The sequence below is a fragment of the Pleurodeles waltl genome, chromosome 8 (assembly GCF_031143425.1).
Source record: "Pleurodeles waltl isolate 20211129_DDA chromosome 8, aPleWal1.hap1.20221129, whole genome shotgun sequence".
Taxonomy (NCBI): Eukaryota; Metazoa; Chordata; class Amphibia; order Caudata; family Salamandridae; genus Pleurodeles; species Pleurodeles waltl.
The window spans coordinates 525,028,805-525,053,609 of NC_090447.1; the positions used below are offsets into that span (position 1 = coordinate 525,028,805).

Here is a 24,805-nt window from a genome sequence, read left to right on the forward strand (position 1 = left end):
CTGATGTACGCAGCCATGCATGTCTCCTTATTGTTACAGCTGTGTTGACAGTTCTAGCAGCTGTGTCTGCAGCATCCATTGCTGACCGTATCTGATTATTGGAGATACCCTGTCCTTCTCCTACTACTTGCTGCGCTCTTTTTTGGAACTCCTTGGGTAAATGTTCAATAAGGTGTTGCATCTCATCCCAATGGGCCCTATCATATCTGGCTAGCAAAGCTTGCGAATTTGCAATACGCCACTGGTTTGCTGCCTGTGCCGCCACCCTTTTGCCTGCAGCATCGAATTTTCGACTTTCTTTATCTGGAGGTGGTGCATCTCCTGAAGTATGAGAGTTGGCTCTTTTGCGCGCTGCTCCCACTACAACAGAGTCTGGTGTTAGCTGTTGTGTAATGTACACTGGGTCTGTTGGTGGCGGTTTATATTTTTTATCTACTCTTGGAGTAATGGCTCTCCCTTTAACAGGCTCCTCAAACACTTGTTTGGAGTGTTTTAGCATTCCGGGTAGCATAGGAAGACTCCGATATTGGCTGTGTGTGGACGACAGTGTATTAAAAAGAAAGTCGTCTTCAATGGGCTCTGAATGAAGGCTGACATTATGAAATGCAGCTGCTCTTGACACCACCTGTGCGTAGCCTGTACTATCCTCTGGTGGCGATGGTTTAGCTGGATTGCATTCTGGACTATTATCTGACACTGGTGCGTCATAAAGGTCCCATGCGTCAGGGTCATCTTGACTTATTCCTGTATGAGTTGGGGATTGCATCATTGGTGGAGTGGCTACCGGTGATGGTTGCGGAGAGTGATGTGGGGATGGTGGCGGTGTTACTTGTTTAGCCACCTTTGCGTGTGGCTGTTTGTCTTTGTCTTGGAAGGCAAGCTTGCGTTTCATTTTGACTGGAGGAAGAGTGCTGATCTTCCCTGTATCTTTTTGAATAAAGAGCCGTCTTTGTGTGTGATCTGGCTCTATTGCCTGTAATTCCTGTCCAAATCTATGTGTCTTCATTTGTGTGGACAGTCCTTGTTCCTCAGTGTAGGAACTTGTTTTCGGTTCCGAGGCCGGATATTTCGGTACCGAAACCTTTTCGGCTGCTTTTTTTGGCTCCGACGAAACCTTTTTTACTTTCGGCGTCGTGCTCTCTCGGTGCCGACCCATTTCGGTGCTGGTGTCTCGGTGCCGAATCTTCTCTGAGCCACTATCTCGGGCCCGAGATTGCTGTGTGCCGGTATCTCGACCGGAGTCGGATGACTTCGACACCAGCTCGCCCTTTTTCGGTGCCGATGAACGGTCACCTACTTTTCGGGTTAGGCCTGTTGGCGTCCCCTGGGCTTTAGCGCTTTTCTCGGGAGTTTTTGGTTTCGACGTCTTACTCACGGTTTTCGGTGTTTCCTCGGGATCGATCTCCTCAGAGTCCGACTCCTGGGTGGAGAATGTTTCTTCCTCCTCCTCGAAACGCTCTTGTCCTGTCGGCGCCGACCCAATTGCAGTCTTCTTGCTCTTCGGTCCCTGAGTGTCTTCCTGGACCGAAACGCTCGACAGGCCTCACAAGTATCCTCCTTGTGTTCTGGTGACAAACACAAGTTACAGACCAGATGTTGATCTGTATATGGATACTTGTTATGGCATTTTGGACAGAAACGGAATGGGGTCTGTTCCATCAGCCTTGAAGAGACACGTGGCCGGGCCGACCAGGCCCCGACGGGGATGGAAGAAAACCCCGAAGGGTCACCGGAGCTCTTCTTAATTCGGTGTCGATCTGTTGTAACTAACCCGATACCGAACGCAAACAATACCGACGATTTTTCCGAGATTCTAACTAACTTTCCGACCCGAAACACGGAGCGAAAAGGAACACGTCCGAACCCGATGGCGGAAAAAAAACTATCTAAGATGGAGTCGACGCCCATGCGCAATGGAGTCTAAATGGGAGGAGTCCCTCGGTCTCGTGACTCGAAAAAAGACTTCTTAGAAGAAAAACAACTTGTAACACTCCGAGCCCAACACCAGATGGCGGGATGTGCACAGCATGTGTATCTGCAGCTACACATGCCATCGAACATATATATATATATATATATATATATATATATATATATATATATATATATATATATATAAAATGTCACTTACCCAGTGTACATCTGTTCGTGGCATGAGACGCTGCAGATTCACATGCTGTGCATTATCCTGCCATCTAGTGTTGGGCTCGGAGTGTTACAAGTTGTTTTTCTTCGAAGAAGTCTTTTCGAGTCACAAGACCGAGGGACTCCTCCCTTTCGGCTCCACTGCGCATGGGCGTCGACTCCATCTTAGATTGTTTTCCCCGCAGAGGGTGAGGTAGGAGTTGTGAATATACTAAAAGTGCCCATGCAATGGAGTATGTATGTACATAATGTGTATTAAAATAGTATTTATTTACAAATTTAAAATTTTCATTCAACTTATAACGGCTACAGGCTCCCGGGGAGGTGGGAGGGCGCATGTGAATCTGCAGCGTCTCATGCCACGAACAGATGTACACTGGGTAAGTGACATTTTCCGTTCGATGGCATGTGTAGCTGCAGATACACATGCTGTGCATGCACTAATAAGCAGTAATCTCCCCAAAAGCGGTGGCTTAGCCTGTAGGAGTTGAAGTTGTTTGAAATAATGTTCGTAATACAGCCTGTCCTACTGTGGCTTGTTGTGTTGTTAACACATCTACACAGTAATGTTTTGTGAATGTATGAGGCGTAGACCATGTGGCTGCCTTACAACTTTCTGTCATAAGTATATTTCCTAGAAAAGCCATTGTGGTGCCTTTTTTCCTAGTGGAATGAGCTCTTGGTGTAATAGGTAGATCTCTTTTTGCTTTAATATAGCAAGTTTGAATACATTTCACTATCCATCTGGCAATGCCTTGCTTGCATATAGGATTTCCTGCATGAGGTTTTTTGGAAGGCTACAAACAATTGTTTTGTGAAACTGTTTTGTTCCGTCAATGTAATACATTAGTGCTCTTCTTATATCTAATGTATGTAAGGCTCTTTCGGCTATTGAGTCTGGTTGTGGAAAGAAGACTGGGAGTTCAACTGTTTGGTTTAGGTGGAATGGTGATATAACCTTTGGTAAGAATTTGGGATTTGTACGGAGAACCACTTTATGTTTATGTATTTGTATAAAGGGTTCTTGTATAGTGAATGCTTGTATCTCACTTACTCTTCTAAGAGATGTGATAGCTATTATGAAGGCTACCTTCCAAGTTAAGTATTGCATTTCACAAGAGTGCATGGGTTCAAATGGTGGTCCCATGAGTCGTGTTCTCGGGGGTATGATTCTCTTTAATCCCTCCATAAATGCTTTAATAACTGGGATTCTAAAAAGCGATGTTGAATGTGTAATCTGCAGATAGGCAGATATTGCTGTGAGATGTATTTTAATAGAAGAGAATGCTAGTTTAGACTTTTGTAAGTGTAATAAGTAACTTACAATGTTCTTTGCGGAAGCATGTAGCGGTTGAATTTGATTAGTGTGGCAGTAGTAAACACATCTTTTCCAGTTGTTTGCATAACAATGTCTTGTAGTAGGTTTCCTAGCTTGTTTAATGACCTCCATACATTCTTGTGTAAGGTCTAAGTGCCCAAATTCTAAGACTTCAGGAGCCAGATTGCTAGATTGAGCGATGCTGGATTCGGGTGTCTGATCTGTTGTTTGTGTTGAGTTAACAGATCTGGCCTGTTTGGTAATTTGACATGAGGTACTACTGATAAGCCCAGCAGTGTTGTGTACCACAGTTGGCGAGCCCAAGTTGGTGCTATGAGTATTAGTTTGAGTCTGTTTTGACTCGGTTTGTTTACCAGAAAATGAATGAGTGGGAGAGGTGGAAAAGTGTAAGCAAATATCCCTGACCAACTGATCCATAACGCATTGCCCTTGGACTGAGGGTGTGGGTACCTGGACGCGAAGTTTTGGCATTTTGCGTTTTCTTTTGTTGCGAATAGGTCTATTTTTGGTGTTCCCCAGCGTAGAAAGTAATCTTGTAGGATCTGGGGATGAATTTCCCATTTGTGTGTTTGTTGGTGATCTCGACTGAGATTGTCGGCTAACTGGTTTTGAATGCCTGGGATGTATTGTGCTATTAGGCGAATGTGATTGTGAATTGCCCAATGCCAAATTTTCTGTGCTAAGAGACACAGTTGTGACGAGTGTGTCCCTACTTGTTTGTTGAGGTAATACATTGTCGTCATGTTGTCGGTTTTGACAAGAATGTGTTTGTGGGCTATCAGTGGTTGAAATGCTTTCAATGCTAGAAACACTGCCAACAGTTCTAAATGATTTATGTGCAATTGTTTTTGTCGATTGTCCCATTGTCCCTGTATACTGTGCTGGTTGAGGTGTGCTCCCCACCCCATCATGGAAGCATCTGTTGTGATCACGTATTGAGGCACTGGGTCTTGAAATGGCCGCCCTTGGTTTAAATTTATATGGTTCCACCATTGAAGCGGGAAGTGTGTCTGGCGGTCTACCAACACTAGATCTTGGAGTTGACCCTGTGCTTGTGTCCATTGTTTTGCTAGGCACTGTTATAAGGGCCGCATGTGTAATCTTGCGTTTGGGACAATGGCTATGCATTAAGACATCATGCCTAGAAGTTTCATTACAAATCTCACTTGGTAGTGTTGGTTTGGCTGCATGTTTAATGCTATATTTTGGAACGCTTGTACCCTTTGCGGACTTGGAGTGGCAATCGCTTTTTGTGTGTTGAGTGTTGCTCCCAAATTTTGTTGTATCTGGGATGGTTGTAGATGTGATTTTTGGAAATTTATAGAAAACCCTAGTTTGTGTAGAGTTTCTATAACGTATTGCGTGTGACGAAGACATTGTTGCTGAGTGCTGGTTTTTATTAACCAATCGTCTAAGTATGGGAATACGTGCATGTGCTGTCTCCTTATATGAGCGGCTACTACTGCAAGGCATTTTGTGAATACCCTTGGGTCTGTTATCCCGAACGGTAACACCTTGAATTGATAATGCACGCCGTGGATTACAAACCTTAAGTATTTCCTGTGCGAAGGATGTTTGGGTATGTGGAAATATGCATCCTTGAGATCTAACGTTGACATGTAGTCCTGTTTTTTGAGCAAGGGAATCACGTCTTGAAGTGTTACCATGTGGAAATGATCTGATTTGATGTAGAGATTCAGCGTTCTAAGGTCTAATATGGGTCTGAACGTTTTGTCTTTCTTTGGAATTAGGAAATATAGTGAGTAGACACCTGTTCCTTTTTGATGGTTGGGTACTAATTCTATTGCTTGTTTTTGAAACAATGCTTGGACTTCTAGTTGTAACAGGTCTAAGTGTTGTTTGGACATATTGTGTGCTCTTGGGGGCACATCTGGTGGGAAATGTATGAATTCTATGCAATAACCATATAGGATAATGGCTAGGACCCATGCGTCCGTAGTTGTTTGTCTAGTTTCTGTAGTATGCAGTAAGTCTCCCCCCCTCCCCACTGGTGTTAAGTGTGGGGGTTTGTGACATTGAAGTCGCTGTTTGGTTTGACTTGTTTTAGGGCTTTGGAATTTTCCCCTTGCTCTTGGGAATTGTCCACCCCTGTATGAGCTTCGAAACCCTCCTCTCTGGTACTGCCCCTGATAGGTGGGTCTGGTTTGTGAGGTGGAAGGCTCTGGTGTTTGTGTACGAAACCCCCCTCTAAATTGTGGCTTTCTAAAAGTGCCTCTGCTTTGTGGGGAGTAGAGCGCGCCCATGGCTTTGGCCGTGTCTGTGTCCTTCATTAATTTCTCAATTGCCGTGTCCACCTCCGGCCCAAATAATTGTTCGTGGTTAAAAGGCATGTTTTACACAGCTTGCTGGATTTCCGGTTTAAATCCTGAGCTCCGTAACCATGCATGCCTGCAAATGGTTACCGCAGTATTGACTGTCCGTGCTGATGTGTCTGCAGAGTCTAATGCGGACCTTATCTGGTTGTTGGAAATTGCTTGTCCTTCTTCAACAACCTGTTGGGCACGTTTCTGGTGTTCCTTGGGCAAGTGCTGTATAATGTGTTGCATCTCGTCCCAGTGTGCCCTGTCGTAGCGAGCAAGTAGAGCTTGCGAGTTGGCGATCCGCCATTGATTGGCTGCCTGTGCTGCCACTCGTTTGCCCGCAGCATCGAATTTCATACTCTCTTTGTCAGGCGGTGGTGCGTCTCCTGGTGATTGAGAGTTTGCCCTCTTCCTTGCTGCTCCCACAACCACCGAATCTGGTGTCAGTTGCTGTGTTATAAACACAGGGTCCGTAGGGGGAGGTTTGTATTTTTTCTCCACCCTAGGCATGATAGCCCTTCCTTTCACTGGCTCTTGGAAGACCTGCTTTGCGTGCTTGAGCATGCCTGGGAGCATTGGCAGACTTTGGTAGGAACTGTGGGTGGATGCCAAGGTGTTAAATAGGAAATCGTCCTCTATTGGTTCCGAATGCATTGCTACATTGTGGAATGTAGCTGCCCTTGATAGTACCTGCGTGTATGCAGTACTGTCCTCTGGAGGTGACGGCCTTGCTGGGTAACAATCTGGACTGTTGTCGGAGACCGATGCATCATATAAGTCCCATGCATCCGGGTCATCCTGTGTCATCCCCGTATGTGTAGGTGACTGCATTGGGGGTGTTGTTACCGGGGACAGCTGTGGTGAATGTAGTGGAGAAGGCTGCGGCGAAAACCTTGGTGGTGGTGTTTTGTCTCTTGCCACTTTAGCCTTTGGCTGCATTTCTGACTCCTGAAATGCCAGCTTTCTTTTGAGTTTAAGTGGAGGAAGAGTTTGAATTGTTCCAGTCACTTTCTGGATATGCAGCCTCCTTTGGGTATGGTCTGGTTCCCCCATAGTTATTTCCTGCTCAAATCTATGTTCATGCATTTGGCTGGAAAGTCCTTGCTCTTTCGTGTAAGAGCCTAATTCCGGCTCCAAGGCTGCTTTTTTCGGTACCGAAGGTTTCAAAAGAGTCTTTTTCGGTTCCGAGGTAACTTTTTTCACCTTCGGTGTATCGAACTCTCGGTGCAGAGATCGTTCGGAGCCTGAATCTCGACCGGAGTCGGATGTCTTCGGCAGTTGTGTGGCCTTTTTCGGTGCCGATGGTTGGTCACCGTGTTTTCGATGGGTTAAGCCATGGCCTGCTGGCGGTGGCATCCCCTTGGCCTTTACGATCTTGGAGTGAGTCTTGGACGGGGCAGTTTTACTCACAGTTTTCAGCGTTGTCGTCGGTAGCTCAATTGCGGAGTCTTTTGAGTCCGTTCCTTGTATTGAGATTCTTTCCTCCTCTTCGACGTCGATCTGTTCTCTTGGTGTCGACGCCATTTGTAGTCTTCTGACTCTTCGATCGAGTAGGGTCTTTTTCGATCGAAATGCCCAACAGGCCTTGCAAGTATCCTCTCTGTGTTCCAGACCAAGTGTTGGTCCGTATAAGGATACTTCGCGTGGCACTCCGGACAGAAGCGGAAGGGGGTCTGGTCCATTAGGTTCGACGATGGATGCGGTCGGGCCGACCAGGCCCTGCTCAAGAGTGGAAGCCCCGAAGGGCCGCCGGAGCGATTCTACTATCAGTGTCGATATACTAATACTAATCCGGTACCGAGCGCGAACAATACCGTTGAATTTTCGATAATTAGCTAACTTTCCCGATTCGAAATACAGAGCGAAGAGGAACACGTCCGAACCCGATGGCGGAAAGAAAACAATCTAAGATGGAGTCGACGCCCATGCGCAATGGAGCCCAAAGGGAGGAGTCCCTCGGTCTCGTGACTCGAAAAGACTTCTTCAAAGAAAAACAACTTGTAACACTCCGAGCCCAACACTAGATGGCAGGATAATGCACAGCATGTGTATCTGCAGCTACACATGCCATCGAACATACATACACATACATATACATATACATATACACATATATATATATATATACACATATATACATATACACATATATACATATACATATATATATACACATATATATACATATACACATATATATACATATACACATATATATACATATACACATACACATACATATACACATACACATACATATACACATATATATACATATACACATACACATATATATACATATACATATACACATACATATACACATATATATACATATACACATATACACATATATATACATATATATACATATATATATACATACACATACATATATATATACACATATACATACACATATACATATATACACATATACATACACATACATATATACATACACATACATATATACATATATACATACACATACATACACATATACATATATATACACATATATATACATACATATATATATACATATATACATATATATATACACATATATACATATACATATATATATATACACATATATACATATACATATATATACACATATATACATATACATATATATACACATATATACATATACATATATATACACATATATACATATACATATATATATACATATACATATATATATACACATATATATATACACATATATACATATACATATATACATATACATATATATATATAGAAACACTTAACTTCAGCAATTCCCTTGCCGCTCCTAATCGCCAATGGTGCCTGGATAAGACGCGCGCCACCACGTCTGACATAAAAACACAACCTTATTTTTTAATAAGGCAACCGGCACTCCGTGAATGTGCAGATCTAAGGTTTAATACAAACAGGAACGCGTTTCAGCGTCTCCGCCTTTCTCAACCTGTGTGGGCCGCCATTTTTGCCCCATTTAAATACAAGTGCATTTCTTAAAGCAACAAAGTAACAAAAATACTGATAGTTAAACATATAATATTTACAACATCCATCATTACGCCTAATTGCAAAAACATGTATACATGCATATATAAATAAATGCCTATGAATTTTACCTCCTATTTTACATGTTATGTCTATGAAAACCTTGTTCTTATCCAAAAACGAATCTAATCTAAGTAGTAAATAGAAGCAAATATGTAGGCAAAGATAACAAAAAGAAATTGAATTGAAACTCTCATACTAGTTATTAACTAAGCATAATTCAAAGATTAATTGCATACCTTAATCAACGATTTACCAACAACAAAAACAAAGCTATGTAACCATGGAAAAATCTTAGAAGAATCGTTAAACATGTTGGAAACACATATAAATACTGCAACGACCATGATATAACACAATAGCAATAACTATGTACTTAAACCTGTGGAATATTCTGGTACCATTGTTTTCACGACAGTAAAGAAAATATTATTAATTTTTAATTTTTAATTTTTATGAAATGGTACCATATGTCTCATGCAGAAAAAAATGTGTGTATCAACAGACAGAACATGTGACTAAAAAGGCCTAAATGAAAGAATATACTGAATAAGGAACCCACTTAGTTCAAATGAATATATAATTCTTCACTAGAGTTTAATCCTACTGGCTCTCTAGAATCAAGTGTCAAAATATATCTGGATTCCAACTTTCTCAGGTTTTTCTCCCTGTCCCCTCCACGTACATCTTTTTTTATTCCGTCAATTACACTATATTTGATACTTTCCATTCGTCCTGCATGGAACTCATGTACATGTCTAGCAACAGGGTATGAATCGTCTTTGTTGGTTATCGCCCTCAAATGTTGGAGTATTCTTTTGTGCACTTGGAGTTTAGTACTACCAACATATATCTTGGGACAACTGCATTTTAAAATGTAAATGACATATTCACTCCTGCAGTCGTATCTGCCTTTTATGGTGTGAATAGTTCTGTCTCCTTGCTGGATACTCTTAATGTTTTCACCAATTTTACATGCTTTACATTTGGCACATTTAAAAAATCCATTTTGCGATTGAAGCCAGCTACTTTGCATAGTCTTCCCCTGTCTCACATCGCTTTTCACAAGGACATTTCTCATTGACGTCCCTTTTCTATATGTTATTGTAGGCCTGTTATTCAAATTAGTGCCTATCACAGGATCACTTTTTAGCATGTGCCAATGTTTCTGTAAAATCTTTCTGATGGATTCATGAGCCCTATTAAACGTGGTTATGTATCTAACATTAGCAGTATCATCATGTGTATTGCTATTTTTCTTTCCACCTTTACTGCTTTGTTCTGAAGCAAATAGCAACTGATCTCTGGACCTGGATTTGACTCTAACTGCACTGTGTTGTAATAACTCACTGGAGTATCCTCTCTGTTTTAATCTGTCAATCATGTTGTCTTGTACTTTTAAATAATCACTTTCTTTACTGCAAATTCTCTTGGCTCTCAAAAATTCTCCAAAAGGAATGTTATTCTTCAGAGGTTGAGGATGGTGACTTTTAGCATGCAGGATACTATTCCCTGCTGTGGCTTTCCTAAACAATGTTGTCTCAATTTTGTTATTTTCAATGAATACTCTGATGTCTAAGAATTCAATCTCATGGTTGTCAATTTTCCCCGTGAATTTCAAATTACAATGATTAATATTTATTTCTTTGATAAAATTGCTAGCAGTACCTCGATCACCCTTCCAAATTATGAAAATATCATCGATATATCTGAGCCACAGAACGATGTTATCATTCCATTTATCTAGCGGGAAGTTGTTAAGTATTTGTTCTTCCCACCACCCCATGAATAAGTTGGCATAACTTGGAGCAAAGCATGTTCCCATTGCTGTACCGCATACCTGCTCAAATATCTCATTATTGAAGAAAAACATGTTATGTTGTAGACACCATCTTATCATTTGGCTCAGCATTTTGCTATGGTGGTAAAAACTAATTGATCTTATTTTCAAAAAATATTCTACTGCCTGGATTCCCAATTCATGTGGGATACTTGTATATAATGCTGTAACATCAAGTGTCATCAACAAGTATTCATTGTCCCAGCCAACATCAAAAATCCTCCTCAGAAAATCACCACTATCTCGCAGATAGGAAGATAGATTTCTAACTAGTGGCTGTAAAAACTTGTCTATGTATTGTGATACGGTTTCAAACAAACTTCCTTTAATGGACACTATAGGTCGCCCAGGGGGTTTGTGTACATCTTTGTGGATCTTCGGTATCAGGTAAAATACAGGTAACTTGGGAAAGTCTACTTTCAAAAAACTGTATTCTTGTTGACTGATGAGACCTTTGTCACGCCATTGTATCAATTCTGAATCAAATTGTATTTTAACACTCTCAACGTGATCAAGGTCAATCCTTCTATAACATTTGTTGTCATTCAATTGTTTGTATGCTTCATCCATGTATTGTTTTGTTGACCAGATCACTATATTCCCTCCTTTATCGGAGCCTCTTACTACAATGTCTGGGTTATTGGAAAGTTTATCTAATGTTTTATAATATCCACCCTTTTTGTTGTTGAATGCGCTCCAAGTTCTGGCTCTCAAAATTTTCAATTCTTTAGTCACAGTCTCTGAAAATTGGTCAATCATATCTCCACTGGGTGATGGGACAGTTTTTGACTTTGGTTTCAGACCTGATGCTCCATCTTTGTTAAGACATATTCCTTCTGATTCCAATCTGTCTAACATCTGTTCTTCATTAATTTCACCCATTGTGCTATCTTCCAATTCCCAAAGTTCTCTCATTAGTGACACATCCTCAATTGTTAGATTATGACTGATTAGTCTTTGTGTGTTATAACTGATTTCTTCTGTACACTCCCCTTGTGTTGTTACTTTTTTACACTTCGCTTGATGGATTTTTGACAATTTTAATTTACGTATAAACAGAAACAAGTCTATACGGCTTTGCACATAATCAAAATCACTGGGTTGGCAGTACGAAAGGCCTAACGATAAATTAACTTTGTCCTCCTGGTCCAATTGTATGTCTGATAGATTAACCACAGTTTTATTGTCAGTTAGTACCGTTTGCTGCTGCGAGTCATCTTGCTTCCCTCGTCGCTGTGGTTTTCTTTTGCCCCCTCGTCTTTTCTGCCTCTGCCTCTTCCTCTTATTCGAGTTCCTCCTCCCCATGGTCTGTGATTTGTTCTCCGATCCTTCCTTAAAAAATCAAACTCTTCTTGTAATGTGGTGTGTGACTTTGTTCTTGATGTTTCTTCAAAATCTGTATCAGAACTCTCACTAATGCCTACATTGGATGTCCTTCGTGCAGTGCTTTGAATTTGGCTTGCTGATTCCTTCACTTTCAATTGTCTCCAATAATCAAATTACCTCGCAAATGTGTAAATTTGTCCCGTCTCATAATCAAATGCGTCTCTGTTGAATTTCCGTGATTTCTTGGAAATGATCTCTTCCTCGATCTTGCTCAATCGCTCTTCCATGGCATTACTCAAAGATTCAACTAACTTTTTGTCTGAAAAAGCTTCAATTCGCTTAGTAACACTATTGATTTGTTCTATAACTGTCTCTCTCTCGATTTGTGCATACTTGATTAATATTCTCATCATTCCTGCAGAGCTTGCAGCATTGTGAGCTGCCCATTCCTTAAGATCAGGATTTGAGTCATCATAATTAGGCATAATAAAAATTCTTAAGCCCCTGGGTACTCTATCCACTTCCAAGTACTTATTAAGAGACTCACATTCCCACCATTTGCTTAGTTCTTTCTTTTTCAATTTTTCTAGTTCTTTAAATGCCCCATAAATGTCTGTGCTTGCTGCTGGGGAGTCCCCCCTGGTTGATTGATCATTCCCATTGTTAGTACATTTAGCAAAGGCTAATTCTGCTCTTAATTTTCTGTTTTCATAGACATTTGTAGTTTTGTTAGCCATTATTTTGTGTGTATATGTAATATGAATGTCTATATCCAAAAAATACCTTTCGATCCTCCAATAAATTACTTATACTCTAATGTTGATCACAGAACCGTACATCGCTTTTATGCACAAAGGCGCATCACACTGAATTCATGATGACAAAAAATCTTCGCATTAGGCAAAAAATATATATTATGGGGCTACTCTCGTCTTGATGTAGGTTTCTCTTGAAAACGGACATGCCACGCTCATTTCATAATGACTAAAACATTCGCGTTTTCCAAAAAGTCTTTTTATGACTTCTCATATCTTTAGAAAATCTGTTGTCAATGTGCGCCTGGGTATAATGTTGCCAATCCCTTGTGAACACCACCGGTCCGTACTCCAATCTACACACTATTCCATGGTTAAATAAGCTTTGAAGTCCGTCTGAAAACAGTACTTTGTTTATATTGAAAAATAATTATGCTGCGTTCAGTTCGTGATAACTCAAAAGTTCGTGTTTCCCCAACACTGTTATACGGCTTTTCGTGTCTTTGAATAGTCTGTTTTCCCAAATGAACATAGATACATTGTTGCCGATCCTTTGTAAACACTTGTACTAATATCGTTTTCTTTCAGCATTCACGCGCCATGTAAAATGCAGATAACTCTTGATCTCTGCTCGGCGCTTGGCTCCGTTTTGAAGAAAATATTTATGAAACTAAACGAGAACCTTTTGCTTACCGTACAACTCGACTGTCGACTCCGGTGTCCTCCGACTCCGCGTAGACTGTCGGGAACGGTATGAAGGTCTCTCTCAGTGAAAATCCATTACGGGGGCAGCGAGGTTAATTTAGAAACACTTAACTTCGGCAATTCCCTTGCTGCTCCTAATCGCCAATGGTGCCTGGATAAGACGCGCGCCACCACGTCTGACATAAAAACACAACCTTATTTTTTAATAAGGCAACCGGCACTCCGTGAATGTGCAGATCTAAGGTTTAATACAAACAAACAGGAACGCGTTTCGGCGTCTCCGCCTTTCTCAACCTGTGTGGGCCGCCATTTTTGCCCCATTTAAATACAAGTGCATTTCTTAAAGCAACAAAGTAACAAAAATACTGATAGTTAAACATATAATATTTACAACATCCATCATTACGCCTAATTGCAAAAACATGTATACATGCACATATAAATAAATGCCTATGAATTTTACCTCCTATTTTACATGTTATGTCTATGAAAACCTTGTTCTTATCCAAAAACGAATCTAATCTAAGTAGTAAATAGAAGCAAATATGTAGGCAAAGATAACAAAAAGAAATTGAATTGAAACTCTCATACTAGTTATTAACTAAGCATAATTCAAAGATTAATTGCATACCTTAATCAACGATTTACCAACAACAAAAACAAAGCTATACTATACTATGTAACCATGGAAAAATCTTAGAAGAATCGTTAAACATGTTGGAAACACATATAAATACTGCAACGACCATGATATAACACAATAGCAATAACTATGTACTTAAACCTGTGGAATATTCTGGTACCATTGTTTTCACGACAGTAAAGAAAATCTTAATTTTTAATTTTTAATTTTTATGAATTGGTACCATATGTCTCATGCAGAAAAAAATGTGTGTATCAACAGACAGAACATGTGACTAAAAAGGCCTAAATGAAAGAATATACTGAATAAGGAACCCACTTAGTTCAAATGAATATATAATTCTTCACTAGAGTTTAATCCTACTGGCTCTCTAGAATCAAGTGTCAAAATATATCTGATTCCAACTTTCTCAGGTTTTTCTCCCTGTCCCCTCCACGTACATCTTTTTTTATTCCGTCAATTACACTATATTTGATACTTTCCATTCGTCCTGCATGGAACTCATGTACATGTCTAGCAACAGGGTATGAATCGTCTTTGTTGGTTATCGCCCTCAAATGTTGGAGTATTCTTTTGTGCACTTGGAGTTTAGTACTACCAACATATATCTTGGGACAACTGCATTTTAAAATGTAAATGACATATTCACTCCTGCAGTCGTATCTGCCTTTTATGGTGTGAATAGTTCTGTCTCCGTGCTGGATACTCTTAATGTTTTCACCATTTTTACATGCTTTACATTTGGCACATTTAAAAAATCCATTTTGCGATTGAAGCCAGCTACTTTGTCCCCAGATCCTACAAGATTACTTTCTACGCTGGGGAACACCAAAAATAGACCTATTCGCAACAAAAGAAAACGCAAAATGCCAAAACTTCGCGTCCAGTTACCCACACCCTCTGTCCAAGGGCAATGCGTTATGGATCAGTTGGTCAGGGATATTTGCTTACGCTTTTCCACCTCTCCCACTCATTCATTTTCTGGGCTTTCACAACTACAGAAATATATTTTAAAATATTTGCACAGTTGAGTTAGTCATTTAAATGTTGTGTATTAGGAAAACCCTGACACCCTATATCCTTTCATTTTATATTCTAAGCAGCAGGTCACATAGTTCACCTTACAAAGTCCTGGAACTCTGCACTCAGAGGGAAAATTTATTGTAAGAAAAACTGAATTTTGCTCTCTGTCTGAACACAGAGCAAAAGTTAAATAAGAACAAGATTTAAATGCATCTTTTATTGCCTCTCCGCTTTTCAACTGAACAGAACACCTGTTTAGTGTCAACTCGCCAGAAGGGACGAGTAAGTATTAAAAATATCGCGATCTGCTCAAATAAGACTCGCCAATGCGAGTGGCCGAGTGAGCCCTGTAGTAGCAGCATTATTAAATGGCCTCTCACATATACAAGTTGCATTAGATCGTATTTAGACTCTCCCCTTAGGGTTTTACCACACCCATTATCATCTCAGGTTAAAGTTAGAGGGGAAACACAACCATGGGGGCCCTGTGTTACTACTCAGAACCGATTTGTAACACTTATGGGTTTGGAAAGTGTGGATTGACAGTTTGGGTCTGAGATTTAGTCTAGCAAGGATAGGGAGGGGTGGATAATAACCTAATGGTTGAAGGGTGGAAAGGTCCCTGGTCTTCCCGCTGACAGAAGATAAATCTGGTGAGAGTAAAGTAAGGGTGATAAGTTTTTAAGTATTGTATCTTGGAATACTGCAAGGGTGAAGTCTAAATTGGATAACCCAGATTGGTCTGCATTTTTAAAGAAATATTTACAGGAAACATGGGCAGTATCTATTATTCATGGTTATGACTCCTATTGCTCCCCTGCAGTAGCATCGCCTACGGGTCATGCAAAGCAGGGGTTTAGCCGTTTTGTTTTCGGTCAGTCTGCCCGGCATTACAGTGTCACATCTTTACACCTCCAGTTGGTTTCAAGTTCTTCAGGTGTCATCGAAAGCCTTCAGGAAATTGGTTATTGTGAATTATTATACGATCTTGGATTATACTTTATCGGAGGTGGTGGAAGAGTTGGATGACGTCCTTGAAAAGTTATTCACCAATTTAAACTATCAGGAACTGTTATTATGGGCAAGGTATTTTAACTTAAAGTTTTGTAAATTCTGCAATACATCAGTTTGTACGTTGACTATTCCTAAAGGCAATCTGATTTCACATTTTCAGCATAATGCATATGGGGAGGTGCTAAATAATATGCTTATGAAACGTAATTTGGCATTTGCCTCAGATCTCTATTTTAGCCTGTGTGCAACACCCCCACCCTTCCATACCATGGTAAACCTAGTACCACTGACCACATTATTGTTACGACAGAATTATTGCAGCAAGTGAAAGATTTTGTTTTCAGGACAAATTGTATGAGTGATCATAGCGCCCTGGAATTGCAAATGGAGCTAAGTCATGATAGAGCGCAGGAGAGATCTGAGGGCATTTTGACTGTTTCAGGTAATGGAGATCTGAAGAGGAAATGGGATAAATTGAAGGGGAAGGAGATTTTTCAGAATTTGGCACAGGGGGAAGAAGTGGCTATAGCCGTTTGTCTTAATCCGGAAGCTGACCAGTCTACAATTATCAAGGGTTTTTCCTCCATCTGTGGCAAGGTCTCAAAGTTATTTGATATATAAAAGGGGAAGGCTGATAATAATTACTGTGCCTGGTTTGATAAGGCTGGCAGGGTGGCTCATCAGGTGCTCCAGAAAACCCTCAAGGTAGTTCCAAGGGATAAGGGTGAGATTAAACGGGCTAGGAAGGCTTACAAGGACATCCTGGCTTCAAGAAAAGCAGATATTCAGAAAGCGGCCTGGGAAGAATTAGAGGGAGCCATGAAAGCGAGGGATCACGCCTGTTTTTTGAAAGTCATTAATCATCCATTTTTTGTGGAACATAAATCGACTGGGATTGAATGTTTTATTCCAGCAGAAGCATGGGTGGCACATTATACAAATTTGCTTGGCCAGGTTGCTGGCCAGGATATGCTGATTTGGCTACATCAGCGGATGGTAACATTATCAGTTCCTGGGGGTGGTATTAAGTTAACTCTATAGATTGCAAGGAGTTAATGTTGGCCATTAGAAAATGGTCTTCTAATAAAGCTGCAGGCCCAGATGAATCTGTTTAAGACTAATACTGAATCATGGGGGCCCCTTGCTAATAAACGTTTTGAAGGCAGCGATATGCAGCCTGTTGCCCTCCTCTTGGCAAGAGGCAGTGGTAATCCCCATTTTTAAAAAGGAAAATAAAACCGATCCTGCCTGTTCTAGACCGATTTCTTTATTGGATACTAAATCTAAAGTTTTGGGCCGAGTTCTGCTAATACGCCTAGAGGTTTAGGCAGAACAGCAGAATATTCTTACTCCAGTACTGTATGGATTTCACCCAAGAGTAGGTGTGGTGGAGCAACCTTTGAATTTAACCCTCCTGGTAGGCGAGTACGTTGGTGTCAGGGGAGGTGCTCTGCATCTAGAATTTATGGACCTCTCCTGTGCGTTTGACAATGTAAATAGGGATAGGGCAAAGTTGTGGATAATGTTGGAGTCCATGGGGGTGGAGGTGGTTTTAATTGATATAATGAAGAGACTGTACTCTAATAGCAGTATTAAAATTCGGTTTGGGAAAAATGGAGGATGTACTGACCCAAGTAGGACAAATTGGAAAGGGGTGGGGGCAGACAAGAGGGTCAATTAGCCCTTTTCTCTTTTTATTATCTATCAATGAGTTGGAGGTATATTTATCCACAAATGTTTAGATCTGCCGAAGGCAGGGAGCCGCCGAATACAGGGTCTTCTCCATGTGGATGATGTGGTTCTTATTGCCCAAATGTCATATGGTCTGCAGAGATTATTGGAATTGTTCACATCTTTCACTGGGAATTTATTTAGATCTTATGGTTAACGTCACCAACTCCTTTACGATGATCATGAGTCACAAAATGACAAAGTCGAGGACACATGTAGTGGTGGGGGTTAGGATAAATAGAGTACTAAACTTTAATTACCTTGGTATTCGTGTTGATACTCACCTAATGTGGGCTCACTTACTTAAAATTAGGAAAACTCAGTTGCAGTGTCCGATGGAAGCAATTTTTCGTTTCTCATCCAGGTTAGGCGTCAAATAGATAAAATAATTGCTACTTCTATATAACAGTAAATGTGTATTGGTTGGGCTCTATGGGGCAGGGGCTATACAAAACCTAGTTGTCTCCAGGTAGGGGAAAATCGTTTTATTTGCTGTATCTTGCAAACCCCGCGCACTACAGCTTCATTTATTGTACATCAGGAACTTGGCCTGAATTTTTGGGAAGATATGGTCAGATTGCCCCTATAACTTTATGGTTAAGGATCTGGCTAACACTGGAACTTGTGTTTACAAGAATTGTCATGGCAGATGGTGATTTGTTTACAAATCCTGTTCTAGTTATCCCAGCCTTTAAAGAAAGGGCAAAAACACTCTAAGGTGCATCCGCAAGACAGGAGACTGCCAAGAGTGGGGAATATGCAGATGGTGAGGGATTACATAGGTATGACTTGACCTCGTTGGACGAACCCAGACCTTTTTCTTTTTTTTTTTTTAAATCCTCAGCACAGGTTTTAGTTAACTAGATTCAGGTTGAACACAGTACATTTTTTATGCGCTTTTCCAATCTCAAGAACTTGGTTTAAAACACTGGAGAATTGTCATTGTGATAATTGCACACCTCAGAGCACTTTGCACTTCATTCAGTTCTGCCCGTTGTTTCATAATCCACGTAGGAGGATTTTATTACCATGTTTGCAAACAGCAAATATAAGACATTACAAGAGTGCATTTGCTTGTCTTTAACAAATAGAAACAAAAATTAGTATAGCCATTGTGATATTTTTTAAGGAGTGCTAGGGCCATTAGGAGATATGAGGGTTCGTTTTAGATTTGTTTGGCTGCAAATTGTAATGAATCTGAGATGATAAAATGTCCATTTTAAACTTGTGATTTATATTTTAACTAATGGATATTATTATGTTGTGTGTTATCTGTGTTTTAAAAATCATGCAAGGTTGCTTTAGCTGATGCGTTTATGGTCAAATGTGACCGAATAAAGTTTTATTGATTTACTTTAAAAACATCTAGAGCCAAATGGCTAAAAGCATACTTAGGTCTGGTTTTGAGATGTTAAGCTGTCACGCCAGTTTCAGATAATGTAAAAAAAAAAAAAAAAAAAGTCTTTGGGTCAGCCATCTTCATACATATCTCTGATCAATTGCCATTCATGTTTTGTTTTCGCCCACCACAAGCATACAATGCAAGGCAATAGGCCAGCCCACTTGAGGCACTTGCTCTCTTGCACTGTGGGTGACAGACTTTTTTGCCATGTGAACATCTGTCTAAAAAAGACGTGCATTAGGTTGCCTGGGATATGGTGAGCGAAGTTACTTGCCAATGTTTTTTTCTTTTCATTCGCTATCATTTTTATTTTGTTAGCCATCCTTGTGCATTTAAACAAAGTCTGTAGTTTACAGTATTTCAAAGCTAATATTTCCTTTTCTTTATGCCAGTAATAACCATATTTTACTGTAAGGGGCATTCAAAATAAAGTATGCTATATGTGTTCTGCCTTGAATTACCAGTACTACTCTAGTATAATTATATGCAATGGTTGCTTTTGTTTTAATTAATAAATGTTAAGGCACGCACACAGCTGCCTTGCTTTCATTTTAGCATCTCCTCCCAAACTCACTCCCATATTTTTACTTTTGTGGCATATGCTTGCAAAAAAATTGAACTAATCACTGCAACACCTTGCCACACCCAGCCCTATTGGCTTTCTCAAGGCTTGTTCTAGTTTCCCCATTTATAACTAAAGATTTAAACTAATTATACATTACTTTGACTAGTAAAATCGTTTACTAATTTTTTAATAGATAAACACATACAGTGTGTAGGTACTATAGAATACTTATCTCAATCTTTTCAAACGAAACGTTAAAATCACTTAATTCTGTGAAAAAAGCTGACCAGGACAAGGTCAAAATTTCGATAAATGCAAAGACTGTTGACATGAACTGGAAAATAAATCTTTAATCCAATTGTAATGGGAAGTCATTTATTTTCATTAAAAAAAAGCTCAAATTATTTATGCACAAAATTCAGTTACTGTGTTAGTCTGAGCGCACAAAAGAGCACTTTCGAAAGTCAATTCGGTAATACAGCTAATTTAGCAATATTGTGCATGCAACAGTTAGCATTTTCGAGACGGATGTTTGTATAAGTAGCTCACATAACAAAATATTTGTATCCGTCAAGCAAAAAGAGAACCTATACAAATGCAAATGGCCATAAACCTTACTGATTCAATTAGCTAGCATTGTTGCTTCAACTAACACTACTGGAGTAATCATGGCTAGGTGAAATGGAAAAACCATTGCAAATTAAACAGTCAATGTGTGATTGCAAAGACTGCGTCAATGCCAAGACACTGACCTTCAAAGTTTTGTTGTGACGTTGGAGCTCCCGACATAGTGATTCCAGTTTGCTTCTTGCTAGAATTGCTTTGCTGTTTTCACTCTGCAAATGCACTTTTTCTTTCATAACCTGGGCTTGTTTCTTCTGCAGTATCTTCATCTGCTTCTGCACGTTTCTGCTTTCCTCCAACTGAAGTTTGAAGAAGAAAGCCAGAACAATTACTTCTCAACTAAGCAAAGCAAGTTATATCCTCAGGAGTGTCACGCAAAACGGCACCACGGACTACCACTGAATAATAAAATATTTTCATTTACTTTAAGACACGAGGCAATCATCAAATATAGATTAAGAAATTAGTAATCGGTTTTACGAAGGTCACACGTGCAAAGGTGATTATAGCCAAAGTGGAAGCACAAGGTATACATACAGCAGTTTTTTTTCTCTCCAAGGAATATACCTTAGCGATGTTAATAGCCCACACAGTTTTGATATTTCCCCAACTTCCATAGCTTTATTCTGAATAGAGGATAAGCAATTTCACTAGAAAGATTAGATGCCACACTCTGAATAAAACCTAACCATCTTTTCACCGGTCACAACAAAAGAGGTAATACACACATTCACCGATTGGCATAGTTTGTTACCACTTCAGTTTTCATTTGACCAAAAAAGTTAAGAAGATTAATGAGGGCAATCTGAAAATATAGGGATATTATATTCTTAAATATATATTCCGATTTACCATAGATACTCGTTGCAATGTACAAGTGAAGAAAGCTTAGGAATCACACCTAACCCACACTTCTTTGACCTAGACCCTATGGTTGTTAACAGACTATCTTCAGTGAAAGATCATGTGAACATTCCCAAAGATGTAATTTTTGGTGCAACTTTAAAGAAAAGAAAATCCAGGAAGCCAGAAATGGTCTTTTTAGTCACAGGAATTTCCCTCCAAAATCCACTTAACTACATCATTCTACCAACCCCTCAGGAGGCTTTCTAATCAGTGTTCACAGAGAAGATCTTCTAGATCTTAGGCCCAAAACACAGTCCACAATGTCCTGTTTTGGAGGCTTGAGAGGTTGTCCCCAGCCTTCCTTCACAAGAGCAAGGGGACCCCTAACATGGTGTCCAAACAAAAGTTCAAAGCTGTAGCCCACTCTCTTTTAAGGAACCGCCCTATAGGCAAAGAGAAGGCAAGGTAACAGGACATCCCATCGCCTTCTGAGTTGTTCTGAAAGTCCCACTATCATGCCATTGAGAGTTCTGATACAACCAAACCATTGGTCTGAGGATTTTAAGGAGTGGTGAATTTATAAGTGACACCACACTCCTTCCACATGGCTTTAATGTAAGCAGACATGGAGTTTGCAGCTCTGTCTGATACCACCTCTTTAGGAAAAAACCAACCCTGGAGAAGATTCCCAGGAGGGCCTTTGATCACTGCAGGGGCTGTAGTGGACACCAAGAGGAATGGCCTCTGGATACCTGGTGGCATGATCCACCACCAGTATGATTATGTTTCCAGAGGCTGTGGGAGGGTCCAGGGGGGGCAACAATATCTACCCCAACCCTCTCAAAGGTTACCCTAACCACTGGAAGTGGGATTAAGGAGCCCTTTGAGGTGCCACAGGAGCGACAAAACTCCTTGGTGTCTTCAGACATGTAGGGCCAGTGAAAGTGAGGGACAAGCCTGTCTTAAGTCTTGCTTTGCCCCCAAGTGGACTGCAAGGGGTATGTGCTGGGGTTAACAGGAACGTCCCAAACTTCAAAGGGATGACCAGTCTCCTGGTGGCACCAGGTTTACGGTCCCTTGCTTCTGAGTAAAAGAGGCTGTTATCCCAGTATACTTTATCGGTACCACTGACATCCCCTGCCTCTTGTGCTGCAGCTTGCTGCCTTAAACTCTCCAGTGTGGGACAGGTTTGCTGTTCCATGCAGAGTTCCTCCCTGGTGGGCCCCTTTGAATCCAAGAGCTCAGCTGTGTCAGCTTTGATCTCCTCTGGCGTTGGTTCCACCCAAGGAGTAGATTCAGCTCCCTTAGGAGTAGAATCTTCAGTGGCGGCTTAAGCAGGGGGTAACTTTTTACCCTGCCTGCCCTTCTTTTTAGGAGCCTCCTGGGCCATTGCTCCAGCTCCAGGGATTCCTGTTCCTTTTTGGCCTGTGCTCAGGTCAGGCCAAAAATATGCCCAGGGATGCCCAGCATTGCTGCTTGGGCCTCGAACTCCACTTCAGCCCAAGCTGCAGACTTAAGGCATTATCTAGCAGGCACTCTACAGGTAGATCAGAAGACACTACAACCTTTTTAGGGCCAGTAAACCACTCCCCCCCCTCAATAGCTGCCATGGGGTGGCACGAAGTGTTATTGTCAGCATCAGTCACTTGGGACGTGTGATCAAGTCGGTATTGTTCAGGTGACACCAGTTTTTCAGTCACCATAGTGACACCGGCCCCTGTGTCCCTCTAGGCCTTTGCCTCAACACCATTTATTAAGGGATGCTGTCTGTACTTACCCATTTTAAGGGGACAGGAAGCAAAGGTGACAAGGTCAATGCCACCATCAGAGACCAACACAGCTTCCGTGGTCTCCCTGACTAGCCCAGACCCCACTACAGTTCCCAAGGTGAGCCCAGCTACACTTTCTGACTGACTACTGTTATTACTATTACCACTACTATTGTTATTGGTAGGGTCACTAGGGTTAGAAGTGGTATTAGTAGTGGTAGGGGGCTTGGTGCCTTTCTTAGGACAGGTGCTGTCACCTGCCATATGGCCTTTATGCTTACACATGAAGCACCAAGGTTTCCTAAAGGATGAGGAAGAGGATTTAGTCCCACCCCCAGAAGAGTTTTGTGGGCATAATGATGACTCTTTTAGTTTGTTTTTGTCCCCACCGTTGTCCTGATGCTTACCTGCTTCCTTCTTCTTGTGGACACCCCTCTGAGTTTTTCTACTCACCCCGGTGCGGACCCACCTGTCTGCATTCTCTCCCAATTCTTAAGGAGGGGTCAAATCAGAGCCCACCAGGTATTGATGCAGCTGATCAGTAATGCAATTAAACAATTTGATTCAGAGAGAGCGCATTTTGAAGAAGTCCTAGTAGTCACTCACTTTGCTCCCATGCAACCAGCTTTCCAGAGCCTTAACAGAACAGTCCACAAAAAAAAAAAAAAAAAAAAAAGATCCACTCCTGGGAGGACTCCTTTTTGGTCTCCCTGAACTTTAGCCTATATTGTTCAGTGGTTAGCCCAAACCGTGCCAAAAAGAGGGCACTTTCCTACAGTGGAGAGCCCATTACCACATTGTCCAAGAAAGTTGTGACAATTGGAGTGATCGTGTCCCCTTCTGTTTCTGAAGGTAGTACATTGCTGTCATGTTGTCTGTGTGGGCTAGGACAACTTTGTGAGAGAGGTGATGAAAGAATGCTTTCAGCGCTAGAAAAACTGCATGAAGCTCTAGGAAGTTAATGTGTAGGGATTGTCCATGTACTGAAAGCTTTTGAAGGTGAGCACCCCAGCCTGTGTGTGAGTCATCTGTCATCAGAATGATCTGGGGCACAGGGTTCAGAAAAGGTTGTCCTTTCAATAGGTTGGTGGTGTACCACCATTGCAGAGTACGGGGAGTATGCCTGTGTAACAACACTAGATCTTGCAAGTTACCCCATGATTGAGTCCACTGACGAAACAGACAGTGCTGTAGGGGATGCATGTGAAGTCTGGCATGGGGAACAATGAATGGCAATACAGAAGGCCATCATCTCTAACAGGCACATCACAGACCCGACTGTATGAAGAGCTCCCTCAAAACTGAGGGAGGAGACTGGAAGTTGTGAAAATGAGCTGGACTGGGGAAAGCTTTCCGCAATTGTGTATTGAGTATAGCTCCAAGATAGGGTTGTATCGACAGAGGTTGAAGATGGGATTTGAGAAAGTTGAGTGTGAAACCTAACTTGTGCTGAAGGTCCACTGTCATCCGAGTGTGACATTGGCATTGTGCCAACGTGCTGGCTTTGATGAGCCAGTCACCTAGGTAAGGGAATAAGTGTATGTTTTGCCTTTGAGATGTGCTGCTACTACAACTAAGCACTTTGTGAAGACCCTTGGAGCCAGGGTGACCCAGAAGGGAAGACCTTTGAATTGGGAGGGATTTCCAGCAACCACAAATAACAGATATTTGCAAGGTAGATGGGTATGTAGAAG

The 24,805-nt window shown here is 41.0% G+C and overlaps 1 protein-coding gene across 1 annotated transcript in view; it reads right to left on the bottom strand.

The window, feature by feature from the left end:
- TXLNG (taxilin gamma) overlaps positions 1–24,805 on the bottom strand; it is a 347,757-nt gene that overhangs the window by 245,469 nt on the left and 77,483 nt on the right. The window contains exon 4 of the mRNA XM_069204538.1: positions 20,625–20,795. Within this exon, the coding sequence (XP_069060639.1) occupies positions 20,625–20,795 (171 nt within the window). The remainder of the gene's footprint in view (positions 1–20,624; positions 20,796–24,805) is intronic.